This window comes from Conger conger, chromosome 1, assembly GCF_963514075.1.
Source record: "Conger conger chromosome 1, fConCon1.1, whole genome shotgun sequence".
In the NCBI taxonomy this organism is placed as follows: Eukaryota; Metazoa; Chordata; class Actinopteri; order Anguilliformes; family Congridae; genus Conger; species Conger conger.
The window spans coordinates 18175498-18194696 of record NC_083760.1 but is presented as its reverse complement, the minus strand read 5'-3'; the positions used below and the strand labels follow the sequence as shown (position 1 = coordinate 18194696).

At 41.5% G+C, this 19199-nt stretch overlaps 1 protein-coding gene across 1 annotated transcript; it reads left to right on the top strand.

Moving 5' to 3' along the window:
* The first annotated feature begins 3775 nt into the window (after positions 1-3775).
* Positions 3776-14754, top strand: si:dkeyp-72h1.1 (uncharacterized protein LOC799956 homolog). The gene is made up of 4 exons (XM_061260058.1): positions 3776-4144; positions 8831-8918; positions 10285-10486; positions 13268-14754. The coding sequence occupies exons 2-4, from the start codon at positions 8832-8834 to the stop codon at positions 13336-13338; spliced, it is 360 nt and encodes a 119-aa protein (XP_061116042.1). The 5' UTR covers positions 3776-4144; position 8831; the 3' UTR covers positions 13339-14754.
* The last annotated feature ends 4445 nt before the right edge of the window (positions 14755-19199 follow it).

Below are 19199 nucleotides of genomic sequence, written 5' to 3'. Positions count from 1 at the left end.
TAAGCATTGCACTGCTGCCACATGATTGGCTGATTAGATCAGCGCATGATTACGTAGGTGTATATTCCACAGTGTATTGTCTTGCTCCCTTTAAAAGTTTCCATTATATGCCCCAGCCCCAAGTCTCCTGATACTGACATGGTAGTGATTAAGATACATCAACGTTTCTCTTCATATCTTTGAGACATAGAATCTTTCTCTACCTTTTCTAGTACTCTTATAACTTTGTTTATAATGTATAGTAAACGTGGACTTATTAGGTCATTGTAAACTTTGACTAAATTGATTAGATTTCCATCAGCTAATTGGATTTCAAGCTTTATATTATTCGCACATTCAGATACATATATAGAAATGACGATTATTGAATGTAGAAGTCCAAAGGTGCAGTATAACATACATAATAATGCTGTAGAAAAAACAGTGCTAAGATGGTGTGGTAATGTTGTCACCAGGGGGCAGCTGTATCTTACTCAGCTAAGAGTGAGAAGAGGGCGTGGGGCAGCTCTGCCAGCTCTTACATCGTGTCTATGACTGGTGTTTAGGATGGAGGGAGTGCGCTTCTGCTACCGAGGACTACTTTGCAGTGTGATCAGAAACAGTCCTTTCATATTTATGTCTGTATGTATGTATGTATGTATGTATGCATTCTTGTTTTCAGAGCAGTATATGATCAGCACCAGCCATGCTAGCTATTAGAGGATGTGAGGACACATGTGCGTGAGTTTCTATGTCTGTACATGCTTGTGCTATCGAGGTTGAGGGTTTCATTTTGCACCGATGAAAACCTAAACAGGGAAAAATATACCACCGTGACTTTGTCCAGGCACAGTTAAAATATCCCGGACTGAATCGGACCATGTACACGACAGGCCCGCACCTTCGGTGCAGTGTATCTAGCTGGGAGACATTTTAAACCCATAAGTATGGTCATAACTGACTGTGCCTTCTGACCTAAAAGGTAAAATGATACAATTGTTCGAGAAAAATGCTGATTCCGTCATTTTATTCTCTGTTGTAAGCCAATCTATATCGGCATCTGTAACATGACCAATATACTCTGATTAAGGATTTATAGCTGGAATCATGATTTATTCACAATAGTGAATACATCACTGGTTCTTCCTTACACCTGCGATCAACGGGATGAATGTGGATGCTCATTTAGTAAAGAGTTTCCAATCAAAACATGGGAAGCATTTCCAACAAATAAAACTCCTATTACCTGACATTGGATCACTGGAGATATGTAAGATAGATATAAAGTGCACAAGGTCCAAACCAGTATCACTGCTGATTTACAAGTTACAGCTGTCTTTGACCGAGGATCAGCTTGTTATAACAGTGATATGTTGCAGGGGTCTTTGTTTGTGTTTTTTTTTTTTTTTTATACTAGGAAAAACAACTCTCATTAAGCACCTGAATCCATTTATTATAATCTAATTATGCTACCCCCGGCTGAGATACTAGCTACTGTATAAATGAGGCATGTGGTGTTCAAATATGCTTCATCAGTTAGAGTGTGGCCCGGAACACAATCCTGAGCAAGTAGTTCAAAGTTTCCTCGGCTGGAAAATTTCACAAATGCAATTTGCTTTTTCACTAACAGAGAATGATGACACGGCGCTAATGTTTTAAAACAGGACTCACTTCGAAAATGTTTTAAATAAACTAAATAAACTATCGATTTACAAAAGTTATTCTGCTCAGTTATTTAGATATATAACTAAATTAGATTCCTGGCTTAATGTTTCATCTCTTAAGTATCGGTCCTTTTCTTGACACAAGCTTAAAAATGACATACCCAAAATAAAATGATGAGGAGCCTGCGGAGCTAGTTTGGGCAGACAACTCAAGAAGCACCGCCCCCTCACATGCTGCTTACGGCTAATGGGAGGGGCTATATGAAGCACCAACCTTACCTGTTTAGGTCTTACCCTCGTCATTTTGCCGCTCTGCCATGCTCTGCTGCCTGCTAGCTGCTGCTGCATCTGCCCTGGTGCTGTCATACAAAGCTGCCTTGCTGCCTGGTTCATTCCACACGCTAAAGCCATAGCGCTACCTGGTTCATTCCACACGCTAAAGCCATAGCGCTACCTGGTTCATTCCACACGCTAAAGCCATAGCGCTACCTGGTTCATTCCACACGCTAAAGCCATAGCGCTGCCTGGTTCATTCCACACGCTAAAGCCATAGCGCTACCTGGTTCATTCCACACGCTAAAGCCATAGCGCTACCTGGTTCATTCCACACGCTAAAGCCATAGCGCTGCCTGGTTCAATCCACACGCTAAAGCCATAGCGCTACCTGGTTCATTCCACACGCTAAAGCATAGCGCTACCTGGTTCATTCCACACGCTAAAGCCATAGCGCTACCTGGTTTATTCCACACGCTAAAGCCATAGCGATACCTGGTTCATTCCACACGCTAAAGCAATAGCGCTACCTGGTTCATTCAACACGCTAAAACAATTGTGCTTCTTGGCTCTTTCTGCTGCACTGCTTGTTCTGGAATGCTGCCTTGCCCATATTGCATACTGAATAATAATAAAATATTTGGAGAATGTATTTAGATGCTCACTGATATAAAATCCGGTCACGTCATGGAAAAAGCTCTCTATTGTGTTGTCAACAAAACTCTCTAGAAATTCTAGAAAGGTAAACAATGGATATTCAATCAATGTTTCTCTGAGTCAGCACATTTTTAGAATGGGAAACTATTATGCATTTGGTCCGCTGGACACTTGTTGTTGGCCACTGACATTACCTTATTTTGTGTAGGATATGGATTTGTTTACCACCCACATGTTACAAAATATAAAACTGTTCTCGCTAAAGCAATGACATCTTAAAATAGGTTATACAGATATATACGCCGACAAACGGTATATGCTGTTATCATAGTGAAAATTGCGCCCTGAAAAAATGAATGGATTCCAAAAAACCCTCACCGGTCCAGCCCTGAGACTTGAGGGGTTAACAGTTCATTAGAACAGCACAAATCTTCATGCTTTATTCAGCTTTGTTGGATATGATGTAATTTTTTGGATGATGCTCATTGATTTGAATCAATGCAGAGTGCCATAAATTATATTTTTATAATGCAAGTCTGTGCCATTACTCCTACCACAGCAGCCAGTGCTGTTATTCCAAAATACTCTAATATGTTTTATTCAGTAAATTCATTGTTATTCTGATGCTGAAATGTCAGCGCAGTATTGATCTGTCAAAGTCCTGCAGGGCAGAAAATCACCCCAAAAGGCAGTGTCTTGCCACACGCTAGAGGCCATTAACCAGCTGCACACAGTGGAAGGCTACAGTGGTGTAAGTTTTGTCATTTTGTATTAATTAATCATTTAATAAAGAAAAACTTTATATATAACTGAAATAATACCTGATCACATAATAATAATACCAAATGATACTGTTTATTTCTTAATAGTTTATGGTATTAGTTTTGCAGACACAGATTAAGCCTACTCCTAAACTAAATTCAATTTTAAATGGAGATGCATATAAGCCTATATTGAAGACCCGTAGGCGGAAACATATTACGCTGGGAACAATAGTATTTTATATGTTGGAAAGGAATTGAATGACTCTGGACTTAGATGATAGTGTAACTTTGTACTAAATCAACGATGCTTAAATAAATAAACAAACGAACAAAGAAACAAACACATAAACAAACACGCAAACAAATAAATAGCCAACGATCTCTACTGTAGACGAAATGCACTACTTCCGTACAGACCTGTTCCTGTGCGCATTGGCCACAGGTCTTTTAAGAGTCTTTAAAGCAATCACGTCAGAGTATTCCACCACAGTGATGTAACACTATTCGATGTGTTTCCAGTAGGTCTCCGTGCTCTTTGGTCACGGATCAGATGGGTTTATAAAAGGACCAAGGCTCAATCCGTCTGCGCCTCCCTTTTGGTGTCTTCTTAACATTGCCGCACACACATACACACACACTCTCTCTCTCTTCGCTTTGTGCAGTAGCTGTTAACTCCACTGGGAACCTCACAGCACACTGGCAGACAGACACATCAGGAAACGCTCTAAATAGAGAAGAACGCCGCACGATTGCTTCTGACCGGAATACAACATCTCGCGAAACAAACGAAATACACATTTGAAGAAGGTAAGTGCTGGAGATGCTCATTTAGCAGAATGTCTGTCCAGTCGTGCCATAGTAAGTACAATGTATAAGTTTGTAGTGCATGGACTGACGCTTGTGTTAGTAAGGAGTTGGAATGTGTCTGAATTTTCAAGAGTGCTAATTGTTAGTACTCATAATGGACCGCTATAAAGTGTATTAATCTCTAGTCCGAAATGCCGAGGCACCAGTTGATGGGTTATCCACAACTGAACAGATGAAGACAGGTGTCAACAAGTAAGTCGATGTTGAGGGTAGTATAAAATATCAAGTTGACATCTATAATCTGTATATCTAAATAATTTTCTGTCAAATGTAACTCAAGCTAAAGCACGAAAGCACGACGAATGTTTTGTTCGTCTTTGCATCACTACAGTGAAGAATATTTTAGTAATAAAACATTTGAATGGTGCCAACGCCTGGCAAATTCTTTTGTAATAATTTAAATGTTTTCCTTTTCCGGAAGATTGAGCATTACCTGCAAGCAGTCCATCCTATGTTCAGTGCGACCAAACGCTGAATTTTAGCAGGACATTCGTTTCCAATATCATATTCAAGCGGATATGTTAATATCCCTTGGATTTAAATTGACGTCTGTTGAACCCTATTTGCATTTGCTCATGCCAAATAAAGCGCTTTGTAGGGACATCACTGAAGCAAAATGTTGACATAGAATATAATCCTTACTCGATCTAATGTTCTCTCCAACCTGTAATATAGATATTAATTGAGATTTCAAGCTCCAATAAAGCATTGCAATCATTGCATGGTTAAATGCCGCATTAACCTGTGTGGGATTTCAGCAGAATGAAATACATGTATGTGTAATCCATGTAAACCATTATGTAAGGGTAACAACAAGTGCAGATAATTCCAATTTTGTAATTTCTGTAAGTTTACGGTCGGAATTTCCACCTGTGTGTGTGTGCATGTGTGTGTGTGTATGTGTGTGTGTGTGTGTGTGCATGCGTGCTTGCATGAAAGTGCATGTGAGCGTGTATGAACAAGGTGAGTTGCATGTCCTTTGAAGGAGGCTTCAATAATTCAGGAACAGTTTATTCCTTTTCAACAGCTTTGCCCTTCGTGCCATCCATTTAGCATTAATTCAAAAAAGCACAGCTCCGAAATCATTCTTCACAATACCACTGTGGAATAATGTGAAAGCCAGACTGAGACTGAGGCTGAGTTATTTATGAAGGCTATGCTCAGAAACATCCTTCACTTTATTCTAGCTCTCTCAAACGTAAGCTCTTCCAAACGCCCTCAGTGATGGGCTTCACAAACCTTTCTTTGTGGCTATTCTGTGACTGTTTGTGCAACAAGGCCTCTCCTGACAGTGCTCTCCAGCCCTGTGCTGTTCAGCTGAGCAACAAACACACACAGGTTGCATTCAAAGGGAGTTTGCAAATCCCAACAATAAACAAACCAAACCAGTGTATTTTACATGCCTAATCCTTGGCCTGGACCCCGAAATGCAATTTAACGGTGTGTTTGTTTATCGATAAATTCCTCTGTGCGGTTCCCTATCTCTGACCTCTTCTTATCCTGCCTCACTGGCTCAGTGTGTGGAGGCTCTTTCTCCAGCCTGATCCCCCCCCCCCTGAGGAGACTGTTCCGGCCCCTCTGTGCTGCTTAAACATCTCATTAGTTCCAATGATGGCCATTAAATTGTGCATGCCACTGCCATACGGGTGCAGAAAGCCTGTCTTTTCTCTCGCTCTCTGGAGCATTGCACACGGCATGTGCGACTAACCGAGAGGCACCTCTCCTCCGAGGAGACAAGGAGGGAGAAAGAGAACATTAATGAGCTCGGTACTGACTTTTTACCAAACAAAATGCGATGATAAACAAATGTTGGAATTGAAAATGCTGTGATACCAGCCCTTTTCTGCACCCTCCCACTTATCTCCATCTTCAGTGGATTAGTGAGTGTGGTGTTGTATCAGGAAGTGGTTGGCGTATCTAAACCAGTCTGCTGATATCCTACTGCGATCCCTGGTTTGATTAGCAACCTTGCATTCAGAAAGCTACCTTGCCTGTGTGCATTCCACAATTCCATGTTCTGCTTCACTGACTGCTGTGGGACATAATCAACACGTTGATTCATAACAGATATTTCTAGTATATACTGTAGTTTTGATTGACATTAACATTCATCTGTGTGCCAATATCGTGATAAGAAGTCTTGTGAATACCCTGCTGTGAGATGATTGTTATGCGGGTAGCAGAAGAGGAATGGTAGACTATGGGCTCAGACTTGATTTGCTGCCCCTCATATTTAGTGACAGAATGAGGATGGGACGGGAACGTCTCACTATCGAACCTCTTCTTATGTGTCAGTCTTTGCCTCTAAAGTACAAAAAAACAATCACCTGTCCTTTTGACACTGTGAAGTATAGCACTCAAACAATCAAGGGCATCATGTTTTAACTGCCTGTTTCCATAGCAACTTCGAGGAATAGTGCATATATAGTGAATAGTACAGAGTTCTGAGGGAGTACACATCGGGAAACCTTTTGGACTGATCAAGCTGCCCACAGCTCCCAACCAAAGCTTGTGTCTGTAATGGAACTTTAAAATTAGTATGATTAGGAAAGTGTAGATGTGATTTACACTCTACCTGCACTTGTTATATAGCCATAGGGAAGACTGTGAATCTGATTGCATACCCAATCTACATACAATATAATCCATGCAGGGCAATTAATCTTAATCCACTAGGTGGCAGTACTGTGGAAGTCCATGCAACCCCAACACATCTGAAATTAATGTCCATGTTTATTTCAGATGTAAATTTCTTTTCCTTTATTTATGTTTTTATTTTCTCTTAGTTCTAAAACAAACTGAAGTCTGTATATAACATTCTGTATAAAGTTTTAATATTACAGTTGAATACATACAGTGAAGGAATCTGGGAAATGCATTTTCTGATCCACGTCAAGCTTCAAGCAGCCCTTGCTTTGCATGATGACATCATCCCAGATCCCTGTTTATGTGAAATGAACACATTTTGGAGGCATAAACTGGGCATCTGTGTATTTGGGTATCCACAATGCCTGCAATTGATTTAAGAACACATAACTCACTGAATTTTAATTGGCTGAAATCTGTGTTACTGTAGCCTTGGTTACCCTTGTTCAACATTAGTATTGGATGTGTCTGAATTTGAAAAGTGCTAAAGCAGCCAGAAAATCTGAGAAACTGATTACAATAAGCAAAACTAATATACTGACTCTCAGAATATTGTATTGCAGTACATACCTAGCATTTACTGTTAACATTAGATAACTACTTCCTGCTGAATGCAAAAATTCCCTCACCAGCATATTCTAAATGACTGCTCTAAACAAAACTGGCTGTTGAGGTTAAGCCTGGGTTTCTTTCTTCATAGCACTTTGTCTTGATGTTTAGGAAACTGGACTGACTGGTTTCGGAATGCACTGTGTGGAAATTTACATACGAGACTGTCTGGAAGCACATGACTAATAGTACAAAAAATTTAATTTCCCCTTCGAAACACTTTTAAATTAAAGAATGGTGTGGAATTGAAATGATTGTTCAGGCGGTGCTAGATATGTGCTTTGATTGTAAAGACCGCCTGAACAATCATTTCAATTCCTTCCATGATTTCTCCACATGATTATTTTTTAAACCAACATTTGTGTTCATTTTCTTCCTCAGTTCATAACAGAATTTTGATTCAATGCAGTAAGACATTACTTAATCAGTAGACAAAACAAAATAGCACAACATAGAGATTTTCGGATTTAAGTACCATGTATGTATCCAAGGCAGTGGCTATTATAGTTACAAGTTCCTAGCCAGTGGGACATGAGAAAGGAGTTTACCTAGTGTTTTAGAACAGGAGAGGTAGAGTTTTTTCCATTAAGTACCATTCTATGAACTGTAACTTTAACTATTTCATTATTTATTGTTTTATTGTGTTGGATATTTCTGTTGTATCCTTCTCAAAATGTGTGATATCCCTAAAAATGTTAATTAATACAATGTAGAAAATGTTTTAGATTTCATATATCAATTAACGAGTAGCACTGCTAATATGTTGAATAATTGTGAAAACATTTGGATGGCATATAAAATAACACATTACACTTATACGGTGCCACGTATGTGACTCACAGTATGCTTCAGTATTGCCTCAGACCCCCTCCCTGTTTTTAACCGAAATCCTCCTGATCTTTGTATTTGTCTTGTGTTGTCCAACTGTACGTGTGCCAGTGTATATTTTAATTAGGCTCAAACAGCCATTTCTGCATGAACCCCTTCCCTCCCCACAGCAGCAAAGGCACTTTGTGGTATAGAATGAAAAACCCATGTCAAAGCCTGCTGGAATTCTGTGAATGCCACAGCATTATTAGTAAAAAAAAAAAAAGCAAGCAGACATGTGTTTCAATTCTTTCTGTCACCCTGTCAGCTTTTTGAACAATATGTGCTATAATGGACTAATGTATTTGAAATATTTTTTTGAAACTGGTTTTATTTGCAGTGTACCAAAGTGTCTGTATGTTTGTTTAGGGCGATCGGTCTGTAAAAATGTGTTTGATCATACTAAGGGCCCAAATTCTGGATGTTTTTAAATGCTTTCTATCACTTGTGCTTAATATTTTTGTTCTTGGTGAATGCTCCCTCACACTGCCTTACATTCTGCAGGATGACAGAGGTGATGAACACCTGTGAGCCGGGCATGGAGGACTTCAGTGTGCCTGCTGCCACTGGAAACCCAAGCATCTCCTTCCAGGTGAGTTTTCCCATTCAGTCTCTCTCAAACATACACACACACACACACATACACACATACACACATACACACATACAGATACAGATACAGATACACATACACACACACACACACACACATACACACATACACACATACACACACACACACACACACACACACACACAAACATACACATACACATACACATACACATACACGCGCACACACACACACACATACACACATACACACACACATACACATGCACACACACATACACACGTACACACACATACACATACACACACACACACACATACACACATACACACACAAACATACACACACACATACACACACAAACATACACACATACACATACAAATATACACGCACACACACACGCACACACACACGCATACACACACACCCAAATACACATACACACACTCTGACACACACACACACATACACGCACATGCACATGCACACACCCACACACACATACACGCACACACACACACACATACACACACACACACACACACACAAATACACACCCACACACACACACACACACATACGCACATACACACACACACACACACAAATATACACACACGCACACACACACACACACACACAGTCACGTGCCCACACACATGTGCACATGCACACACACATAGTACATACATTTCCAACTTGCACCACTTCTTTGGAGAACATTAAAAAAAAAAAATTCCCAAGATATCTCAGTATAATATTTCAGAAAAAATTTAAAAAACCTATTATCATTCCTCCCTTCCCTGCCAGTCCTGTAAAACTAGGACTGGATGTATTACTGACTGCCCTTTGATTACTTCATTTTCTTCCAATTCCTCTCTCTTCAGGAAATGCACTGATTTCCGTTCATTATTTCACTAGGATTCATTTTATCTTATCGAAGGGGGCACAAAGCGCATTTGTGATTTGAAAGGTCACATTTTTGTCTAAAATTATCGCAGCATATTATTATTTCATCAAGCACATGAATCCCGTATATTGGCCTGGTGAATGGTCTCATATTCTGCCTCAGAATAAATTAAACTCATTCACGGCTCAGCACATCCTTTGCATTTGCTTCTATCACGGGGATGCAGATGTCTTTTCATTTGGCAAACCCTTGAACAGTCCAAATGTAGGTCCCAACGGGACACAGAGGCCTCATGAGGCAAATGTCAAAAATCTAATCATTATATGGTTATAATTGAGTTTATAATTAATTTGCTCTGGCAAAGGTAGAACCTGTTGACTGCATCTCCTAGTTTCCTTGAAGGTTTTGAAGACTTATTCAGGAATTTGTCCGAAAGGTTATTGAGGGAAACGTGTCCTCTCCTGTGTGCAGATCTTTCCGGACTCCCACGAGAGGTACCCCAAACTGTCCAAGCGCCTGCCGTCCATCGTGGTGGAGCCCACGGAGAGCGGCGAGGTCGAGAGCGGGGAGCTCCGCTGGCCCCCTGATGACCTCAGCTCCGCAGACATCCCCGGGGAGACCCCGCCGCCTTGCTGCAGCCAGGCCTCGCCCCCCAAACACAGCCAGATGACAGGTACGGCCGCACAACACCTCGCTGTCAGCGCAGAGCGAAACTGACACGGATAGGAACGGGACAGTGCCACAGTCACATAAATATCCGTGTGGCAGGAGCACCCTGGTGGCGTGGTTGGTGCTTGACGCAACTGCAGGTTGAGCCTGAATGCTTAAAGGTCCCATTTTGTGGAAAATGACATTTCCCTTGCTATGTGGATTATAAAGGACTTGAAGGTGGTATATGAACACTGTGAAGATATTAAAATGCACATTCCCCAAATGAATGAACAGAATCGGCATGCTTTTCCTTGGTGCTCGCCAGCCAATCAGAACAGAGGTTCTTTGATATCACTGAGCCTTAAAGACACAGTCATTAAAACAGCCTGTTCTTGGTAAAGCTCATGAGAGGCGAGAATTGACATGTAAACTGGATAGAGATGAAAGAAAATGGGTTTTTTAAAATACTTTAAACCACACAAACGTGTTGTTATGAATATCAGGACCTAAAATAAAACACTGGAAAGGTGTATAATATGGGACCTTTAAACTTCAACAGTTCATGTCTGGTCAGTGGGAGGTTTTCAGCATGGCTATAACATTGGCTTTGCCTTGTTTGGGTCAAATGAGCTTGAGCCATTCAGGATTGCTCTGTTTACCACTGCATTAGTGCCACCAGTAACCTACAGGCCACCAGTGGTAATTGGATATGTGCCTCTCCTATAATCAGTATTACTGTAGTTATCCTGTAGTACACGGTGTGACTTGTAGCATGGCCACTGCATCACAGGTGAGTGTATCAAAGGTGCGATTCAGCTGTTGTGCTCGTACGTGGATGTCACAGCAGTGAAATTACAGAATAGTGCACATCTTCATTGCAAAGTGGGAGAGAAATGGGGGGAAATAATCCTAAGAACTGTAACTGCCGTGTGGAAGATTTCTGTTGTTAACTTTCTCCGCTGGTTTGGTCACGGTGAATAATGATTGCACGATACTGTTTTTGATTCCAGTGTGCCGTTGCTGAGCATTAATATGCCAGCAAGAGGACCACCTGCTTGCTGCTTCTATTGGAATTTTCAATGCTATCAGACATCTGCGGGAGTTTTATTGCCAACAATGCAGCTGAAAAAAATTGCTCTTTTGTGTTACAAATACCCTGGTCATATTCAAGTAATCTGGATACTGTCACATACCACATACCACATGTTCAAATTATCTTTCAGAACAAGGTTACCAGTTTCTCTTAAGATTTCTGATATATTCTAGTCCCTTCAGATAAATGGTAAATGGTTGGCATTTATATTGCGCCTTTATCCAAAGCGCTGTACAATTGATGCTTCTCATTCACCCATTCATACACACACTCACACACCGACGGCGATTGGCTGCCATGCAAGGCGCCGACCAGCTCGTCAGGAGCATTTGGGGGTTGGGTGTCTTGCTCAGGGACACTTCGACACAGCCTGGACGGGGGATCGAACCAGCAACCTTCCGACTGCCTGAGCCATGTCGCCCCACAGATACTGGCAACACAAATACAGTACATTGCTGATGCTTAAAAGGCAGCTATATGTCATGGTATAACCCATTGGCATTGGAAATGTAAATGCGAAGCACCTTGCATAAAGCGTTCATCGCTGAGTGAAAACCCATTACCCTCCACAGTTCCATTGTGAGATAATGGCTTAGTTAATATGGACTTAAAGTAGTTTTAACCAGTGCAGGGGGTTAAGGTTTGTGAAGTTGATGATCGGGAATATGACCGAATTCAATGGAATTGAACGTAATGGATTTGACTACCTTACAGCCCTTTGATTTGAACATTGCAGATCCTGGGCTCCACTTGTGAGATGAGAACTTAATTAATTCTATCATTAGGACATACAGCACATTTATATTATGTACATACTGTATGTGTGTTGCTAATGTAAATTATGTGTATTTCTGCGCTGTATGTGGGCATTACATGTGAGGTGACATAACAATGTGTAAGTACCGGACTGTATATTATATTCAAATAAATGGACATTGCAATTCAGAATAGGAAAATATGTTATAAATTCTTTACTGTTGTACATGTGATAATGCACAAGAGTAAAGAGTTTCAACAGTATGTAGCACTTAATATGAATGACATGTGTAGAGTGCAATTCATAGTGAGATCCAGATTTATTGGCACCCCTGACTGGCAATGCACAGAAAATACTCAATGTCGAATGTTTGGTCAGATACAGCATACTTATGTTGTTTATATTTTAAAGTAATTTTGTTGCATTGCCAGTCATATGTGCCAGTAATTCTGGGGCCCACTGTATATGAAGGGGCACTAGAATAGATATTCTTTTATTTTTGTTCAGGAGCTGCTGAATCCTAGGAAGACATGCAATAACAGTTCATGGGTTGGGGCATTGTGAATAGGTAAGGAGGGGAAAATATGTTTGCAGTGCAGGGTGTGTGTCATGATGTTGCACACATCCACACTGCATGGGTAACAAAGCCACAGTTACCTGTAGCTAGTCATTATGGATTTATGACCTGATATGGCTCTCCACAAGAAGGCTTATTCTCCTCAAGGAGTGCAAAGAAATGGAATGTGAATGTCCTGCAACAGACTCTGCATCTCACAGCAGCCTGATTAATTTATCAGTCAGGAATGACAGGTGCATACTGGAGGTGACAGGCTAGCCATCGGTGCAGGAATGTCTCTGTGGAGGGCGTAGACCTTTCTCCCACCCCCCAACTCTGTCCTAAACTTAAACTGTGACACGGCCTGTCTGTCTGTCTGTCTGTCTGTCTTCCACAGATAAGGAGCTGAGTCCGGACAGCGAGGACAGCCAGGGAGAGGCCGGGGCTGTGGGCGGGGACTCCAACTAATCCGTGTGACCACCACCCCTCCAGCTTTCACTGTGAATGTCTCCAGACAGGCAGGAGCGAGGAAGAGAGGCGGGGCTCTGGCACTGGAGCGGCCAACCCCAGCGGGTACATTTCCGTTCCTCTTGGTGGTGCACAGCTCTGTAAAACTGTCTTAAATAGCTCACTTGTGCCAAACTCTGGTGGTAGCTAGCTACAAATAGTTTGTACAAACACCTGGCTGTTGTTGGTTTTTATTATTATTATAATTTACATGCATATCCATCTATTTGATACCCTTTTCAGTTTATTTTTTTTTCTCCTGAATTTTTGTTGTTCATAGCCATTAATTGCTTTGATATTTACACACAGATTTATATTCACAATTGTGTGTGTTGTGTACACTGGCATTTAAAAAATATCTGCCTCTGATGCTGACCTAGAATGCTCCGGGTGCTTCTTCTGTACCAACCTGAGCCTGCTGCTGAGGTGTAGAATGTGTATGTCGCTCTCGTTGTATTGATTTAATGCAGGATGCCTGCTCATTTCTGGCATTAAAAAAAAAACATACCACTCTGTATACTGTACATCTGATTTTGAAAAGCAGTATTTTAAAAGAATTTACTTACTATTAATTCCAAACACATTCCAAAATATTAAGCACAGTGACAACAAAACTATAATCAAATTCAGAACAAAAAAAACAAACCTTTCCTCTAACCGTTCTTCCAACTGACTTGAATAGCATTGTGTTACACTGGACTGCTGCATTAAAAAATCTCCTATGTAATGGTGTTGAAATAATGAGAATGGGGGGCTATGGCAGGGGTCAAAATAAGACCTGTATTTAATTATGTTCATATTTAATGGAGGGGTAGGCACTTTGTAACTTTTGAAAAATTGATATCTTGCACAAAAGCAGTCTGTCTACTGCACGATGTCTGCTTCCATCTCTGCAACACACAAGCTTCTCCTTTGCTGTAGTAGTTGCCATCTGTGGTCTTGCAGTCAACCCGTGTGCATTTAACGCATAGGTTTTTACTCCCTGTTCGGACATAGGCACTGCTCACTAAAGACGTGCTATCTCTGCTGGTGAGCCTGAAACCGGTGGTTCTTGGGTGTTGTTTTGCTTTAGAGAGACTTTCAGAGGGCAGAAATTAGTAATAAAGAATAATATTGACCACGTAAGTAATAACTTCTCTTTGTATTATAGGAAAGTAAATGTCTATAAAGTAATAATTCACTTATTAAGTCTTATTTGATATTGGATAGACATGCATTTTCTTTCATTGTCACAGAAAATAAATAATGATATTTTAAATTTGTATTAAATATACTACATTGTTGACCAATATGAATTGTACAAACACCCTCCTCAACATCTGTATATGTTGCTATAAAATGAGGATAACTTTATAATAAACTCTGGTGTTGAATAGAGCTGTTGGAGTCTGTATTTATGCTTTTTGATTTGTGGAAGTGTGAGTTAATGGGTGTTTGGACAGGACTGCACCTCCTGGTACTGTGTTCCTCTGAGCAGACCACAAGATCTTTCTCTTGGGGGGGCACTAGAGTCGCTCCGTCATACAGCAGGCGTCCAGCAGCCATGAGTCCATGCCCTGGCAATGTCTTCCCAATCAAATCTGACATTTTGTATTTTTAGCTGAAAGTTGTTTTTTTTAAAGCAGGCATGCTATTGCATTTAGCTGCAGGCATGGCCCCCGTGATGAATGTTGTGCCACGGTGGTAGTGCCACAGCAGCTGTCCCTAACGAGGTCTTCCTGCCCCTAGCGGGCCTAAGCCATGCCCTGCCGTCCCGGGGGTAAGTCTTCTGTTTCCTGAGGAGGGAGAGCGGCCTGGCCACCCTCTCCTCTCCCTGCTCCGGCCTTTTTACTCTGGAAAGGTCAGATCCGGTGGTTCGCCCAGGCTGGGGGTGGTGTCTTTTTGTCTTGCCCCCCCCCCCCCCCACCCCCACCCCCCTCATGACAGCCCTGTGAAAGCACTTTTGCTGGAGGAAACAGGGCGGCTCCTGGGATTTGACAGGCCAATGTGGTACACATGCAGGAGCAAAGAGATTTGAAAGCTGATTCAGGAAATCCTTGAAATGTCAACCCCCCCCCCCCCTCCAAAAAAAAAAAAGAATAGGAAATCTAACATGGCCCCATAAGTGCTTTCTGCAACAACTGTATAAACCTACTGAAATAACTGTGAAATAGTAATCCAGATGGGAGTAGGAGTCTCCCTGGGGGTCTTTCTGAATCAAAGCCAGATGACCTCGTTCCATTTCTGGCTCTCTCTAGATAAAAGCAACAGGCACAGGTGAGTCTCACTGATGTAAAAGTGCTCATGAATTATTCAGTTCAGTGGCACTCAAAGGTCACTGTATTTTTCAGCTAGACACATGTGCAGGAAATATGAAGCAATTTTCAGGGCCCCAAATAATAAATCTTGTGGAGAGGCAGAAACAGATATAGATGGCATCAGGAGGAATGGAGTATACAGTATAAAACCCACAGGGTTAAAGGTGATTTTATTCAAAATATGTAAAGAATCCCTTGTATGAGGGATTAAACATCCAGACAGAAATGTCACTGGAAGATTAGCGCTGAACTGCATTAACACAAGTTAACAGATAACGGAAATCAATTCCAAAGAGTGTAGCCTACAGTCTCATAAGCCACAACCTGTGCAATTATTAATTATTATTCATAAAATGCTGTAACACACAGTAATACATGTTCTAACAATGCCACCCGTAGCTAGTACTGCTGTCCCCTATTGATGTGGAGGAAAAAAAACAAATAAGCCCTAAAAAAAGATTTGGATAGTAGGGCCCATTATTCAAAAAGTATGCATTATTGCCCAGATATGTGCTGTTCATCAGCTGGCCTGACAGCAGATTGAAACAGGGATTTCATCAACTTATGGCATGTGATTAACATGACCCCGATCCTGCTTAGCGGCCACTTGTTAAATGAGACCTGATGAAAGCAGGGCGAATAGTGGCACTATACCTCTTTTGTAACACACACTGTGCGCCTGAAATTGAGCTGTTTTCACAGTTATAGCATGTCACTTAAGCAGCTATTATATATGGGATTTTCGTCCATTACAAATTCTAAATTGTGAAGTCTGCGCTCCTTTTGTCCACAGAATAACCTTTTCCGACGCTTTAATCTTTTGACGTCACACTCCTGCACTGTCGCCATGGTAATCACTTGTCATGCGGACATCACATCTATGATTTATGCTTTGTGTATAAACCACTTGACCTAATTGAGCTGCTTTCATGATTTTCACTGCAATCATTACCATAAATATCATCATTATTATTACGATCGGGGATACAATTACAATTTCACATGTGTATTTTTTACCCTTTGATTTTTTTTTTTCTCTCTCCATTTTCAAGTACAAAGACTAAGCAAAATTATACAAGCACTTACAAACCTATTTATACGAAAGTGCCTTTTGATGGGGAGCCATTAGGTAAGCCACGTTAGGTTGGGTGTTTTTCAGCTGCTAAAAGGGACTTTGTTTTTGCCAGAGCAACACCATGTAAGCACTTTTATCTCTTCTCCCTGCTGGCTTCAAACAGGCGTTTTCAAAGACAGCCGCGACGTGGCACGGCAGACACCGCTGCCCTCCCTCCCTTTCATACGCGCCGGCGTCGCCCATCAGACGCGTACGCCGCGGCTCGCAATTAATTACAGCCTCCTCCCGATCAATAAACGCAAACGGGCCTCGATAGAAAAAGAACAGGACCGTTAGGTCTTCAATAGAAATTGAGCGAGCTGCTCAATTGCAAGGTCACACTTCTCAACCGCCGGCCCGCATTACAATATCAGAAACCTGTGGCCCCTCGTGTCCGACCATCTGTTTCTGCTTTGAGGATGAATAAACAGAACAAGACCTGCATTACAGGTCCTCCGCCCTGGCGCCTCCCTCTCAATTGACCCCAGACGGTGAGGAAAGTGGAGACCCTGTGGAGGAGAGGCACAATATGGAAGCTGACAGGAGGCTGGGGCTCAGGGTGAAATGGAGCTGATTCACTGACCCTCTGGCATGGCCCGCTGTTCGGGTGGGCAGGCTTATGTTGCCTTCCTGCTCCACCGCTGCCCCATATGCTGAAGCCGAGGTCTCGCAGGTGCGTGCTGGGCCACATTGTCTCAGGTTCTAGCCTCAGGCAGGTCATTAGCAGGCTATAAATAGGCGTCCGCAATGGCGGGACGCAGTTGCCCGTATGCTGCCAGGGGTAGGGTGGGTTTAAGTCAGCCAGGCTGTCTCAGCCAATGCGCCAGGTACCCACAGGTTATCAGTGAGCAATGCGCCTGCCCTCTGCCCAGCACTGGCCCTCCTGCAGCATGACCTGTAGCATGTTTAAATTTGTCATTAGCTCAATAGTGCACTGCCTTGGTGTAAAATCCAGGTATGACCATCTTTAAAGACCAGCTACCAGCTGTTTGAAAACATGTTGATAATGGATCTGGTCTAACTGGTCAACCAGCTATCAGCGAATTCAAAACCTTGAGCTGTTTTTTTTTTCTAAAGCATAGAAAAGTATTTCAATACAAAACAATTATATATTTGATCAAGGTCGGTTAACCTCCACTTTCTCCTCCTGAATAAAACAAAAAAAATGACAGGAAGGAGAGCGGTTGTCTGTTTTTTTGTTGTTCTTCTTCTTCAAAAAAGAATTATAAATGATGAACTCAATAAAATAATACTGCAATGTTTTTTATGATATTATCTGTCATAGTGTTGCCAAAATTTTCTTAATTGGTTTCCCTCATTACCGCTTTTATGTTTTGCTGGCATTTGAAGTTTTATTGCATTTGTACACATTGTATCAGCTCAGGGAGAGCAGGCAGACAGCAGGGGGCAATATAGTGAGGTCAAAATACAATGGTTTGCTTTGGGAGGAGGTTTGTACCTGGTGGTAAATCGTGACGGTGGTATCAGAGGGGGTGGTAGAGAATGGGAGTACTCCAGTTAAAAGTTTCTTTCGGTACAAGAAAGTCACCTTGATCCGAGCTGGCTCACATTTAGTCAATTATTTCATAATTCAATCCAACATGCATTGGGTTGAAAAGCTCTGGAAAAGGAAAGCCCAGACATTCTAATGGAATAACACCTCCTGTTCTTTTCCTTTCCCTTTACCTTAACTTTAAGACTCACTTAAAGACTCACTTAAATGGCAGATGCAAACAAACCTTTACAGAGATATAATTCACACACCTCTCAGAAGATATTACTTTCCATTCTGCAAGTCTGAGCAAAGAGTACTTAATAACACATAACCTTCTGCTTGCATTAATGTCTGAGCTGCCCAAGTGTATTCCTAGACTGCTCTGTGGTTTCCAGAAAATTCTATCGTCTATGAGTGCTCTCTGCTATGCACCACCCCCCACACACCTGTGCACACATCCTCCCCAAAATACCGGAATGGCAGAGAGGAAAGGAAAGTGATTGAACTACCATAACATTTAGACAAGGGAAGAGGTAGAATGAATGGAGGGAAACATTTGAATTGGTGGAGACAGAGAGAACTGTGCAATAAAAGGTTCCCAGCAGTACTGGAACTGTTGTGGCATTGCAGAACCTTGTTTCACTCAAATTGAACCATCCATGCTGGGCACAGTGGGCAGTAAATGGCATTTCATTTTTAGTCACATTTCAAGGACAAAGTCATCACAGTGCATTTTTCCCCTATTGTGATTATATGGCGGTTGTATTATTTTTTTCCCACCAAAAAATATGTACAGATGAAATAGCACAGCATCGATTTCTCTACACTCTAAGAAATGGCTCCAACAGGAATCCTGTGATTCCGTAGAAAAACCCTATATTTAAAAATGGTTCATCGTGAAGTGTGAAAGTGTTTT

Bases quoted from the DNA above. Each gene is read 5' to 3' on its own strand.
- si:dkeyp-72h1.1 (XM_061260058.1), top strand. From the start codon at position 8,832: ATGACAGAGGTGATGAACACCTGTGAGCCGGGCATGGAGGACTTCAGT. The intron at 8,919-10,284 runs GTGAGTTTTCCC...TCCTGTGTGCAG, and splicing joins ACCCAAGCATCTCCTTCCAG to ATCTTTCCGGACTCCCACGA. The intron at 10,487-13,267 runs GTACGGCCGCAC...TGTCTTCCACAG, and splicing joins CAAACACAGCCAGATGACAG to ATAAGGAGCTGAGTCCGGAC.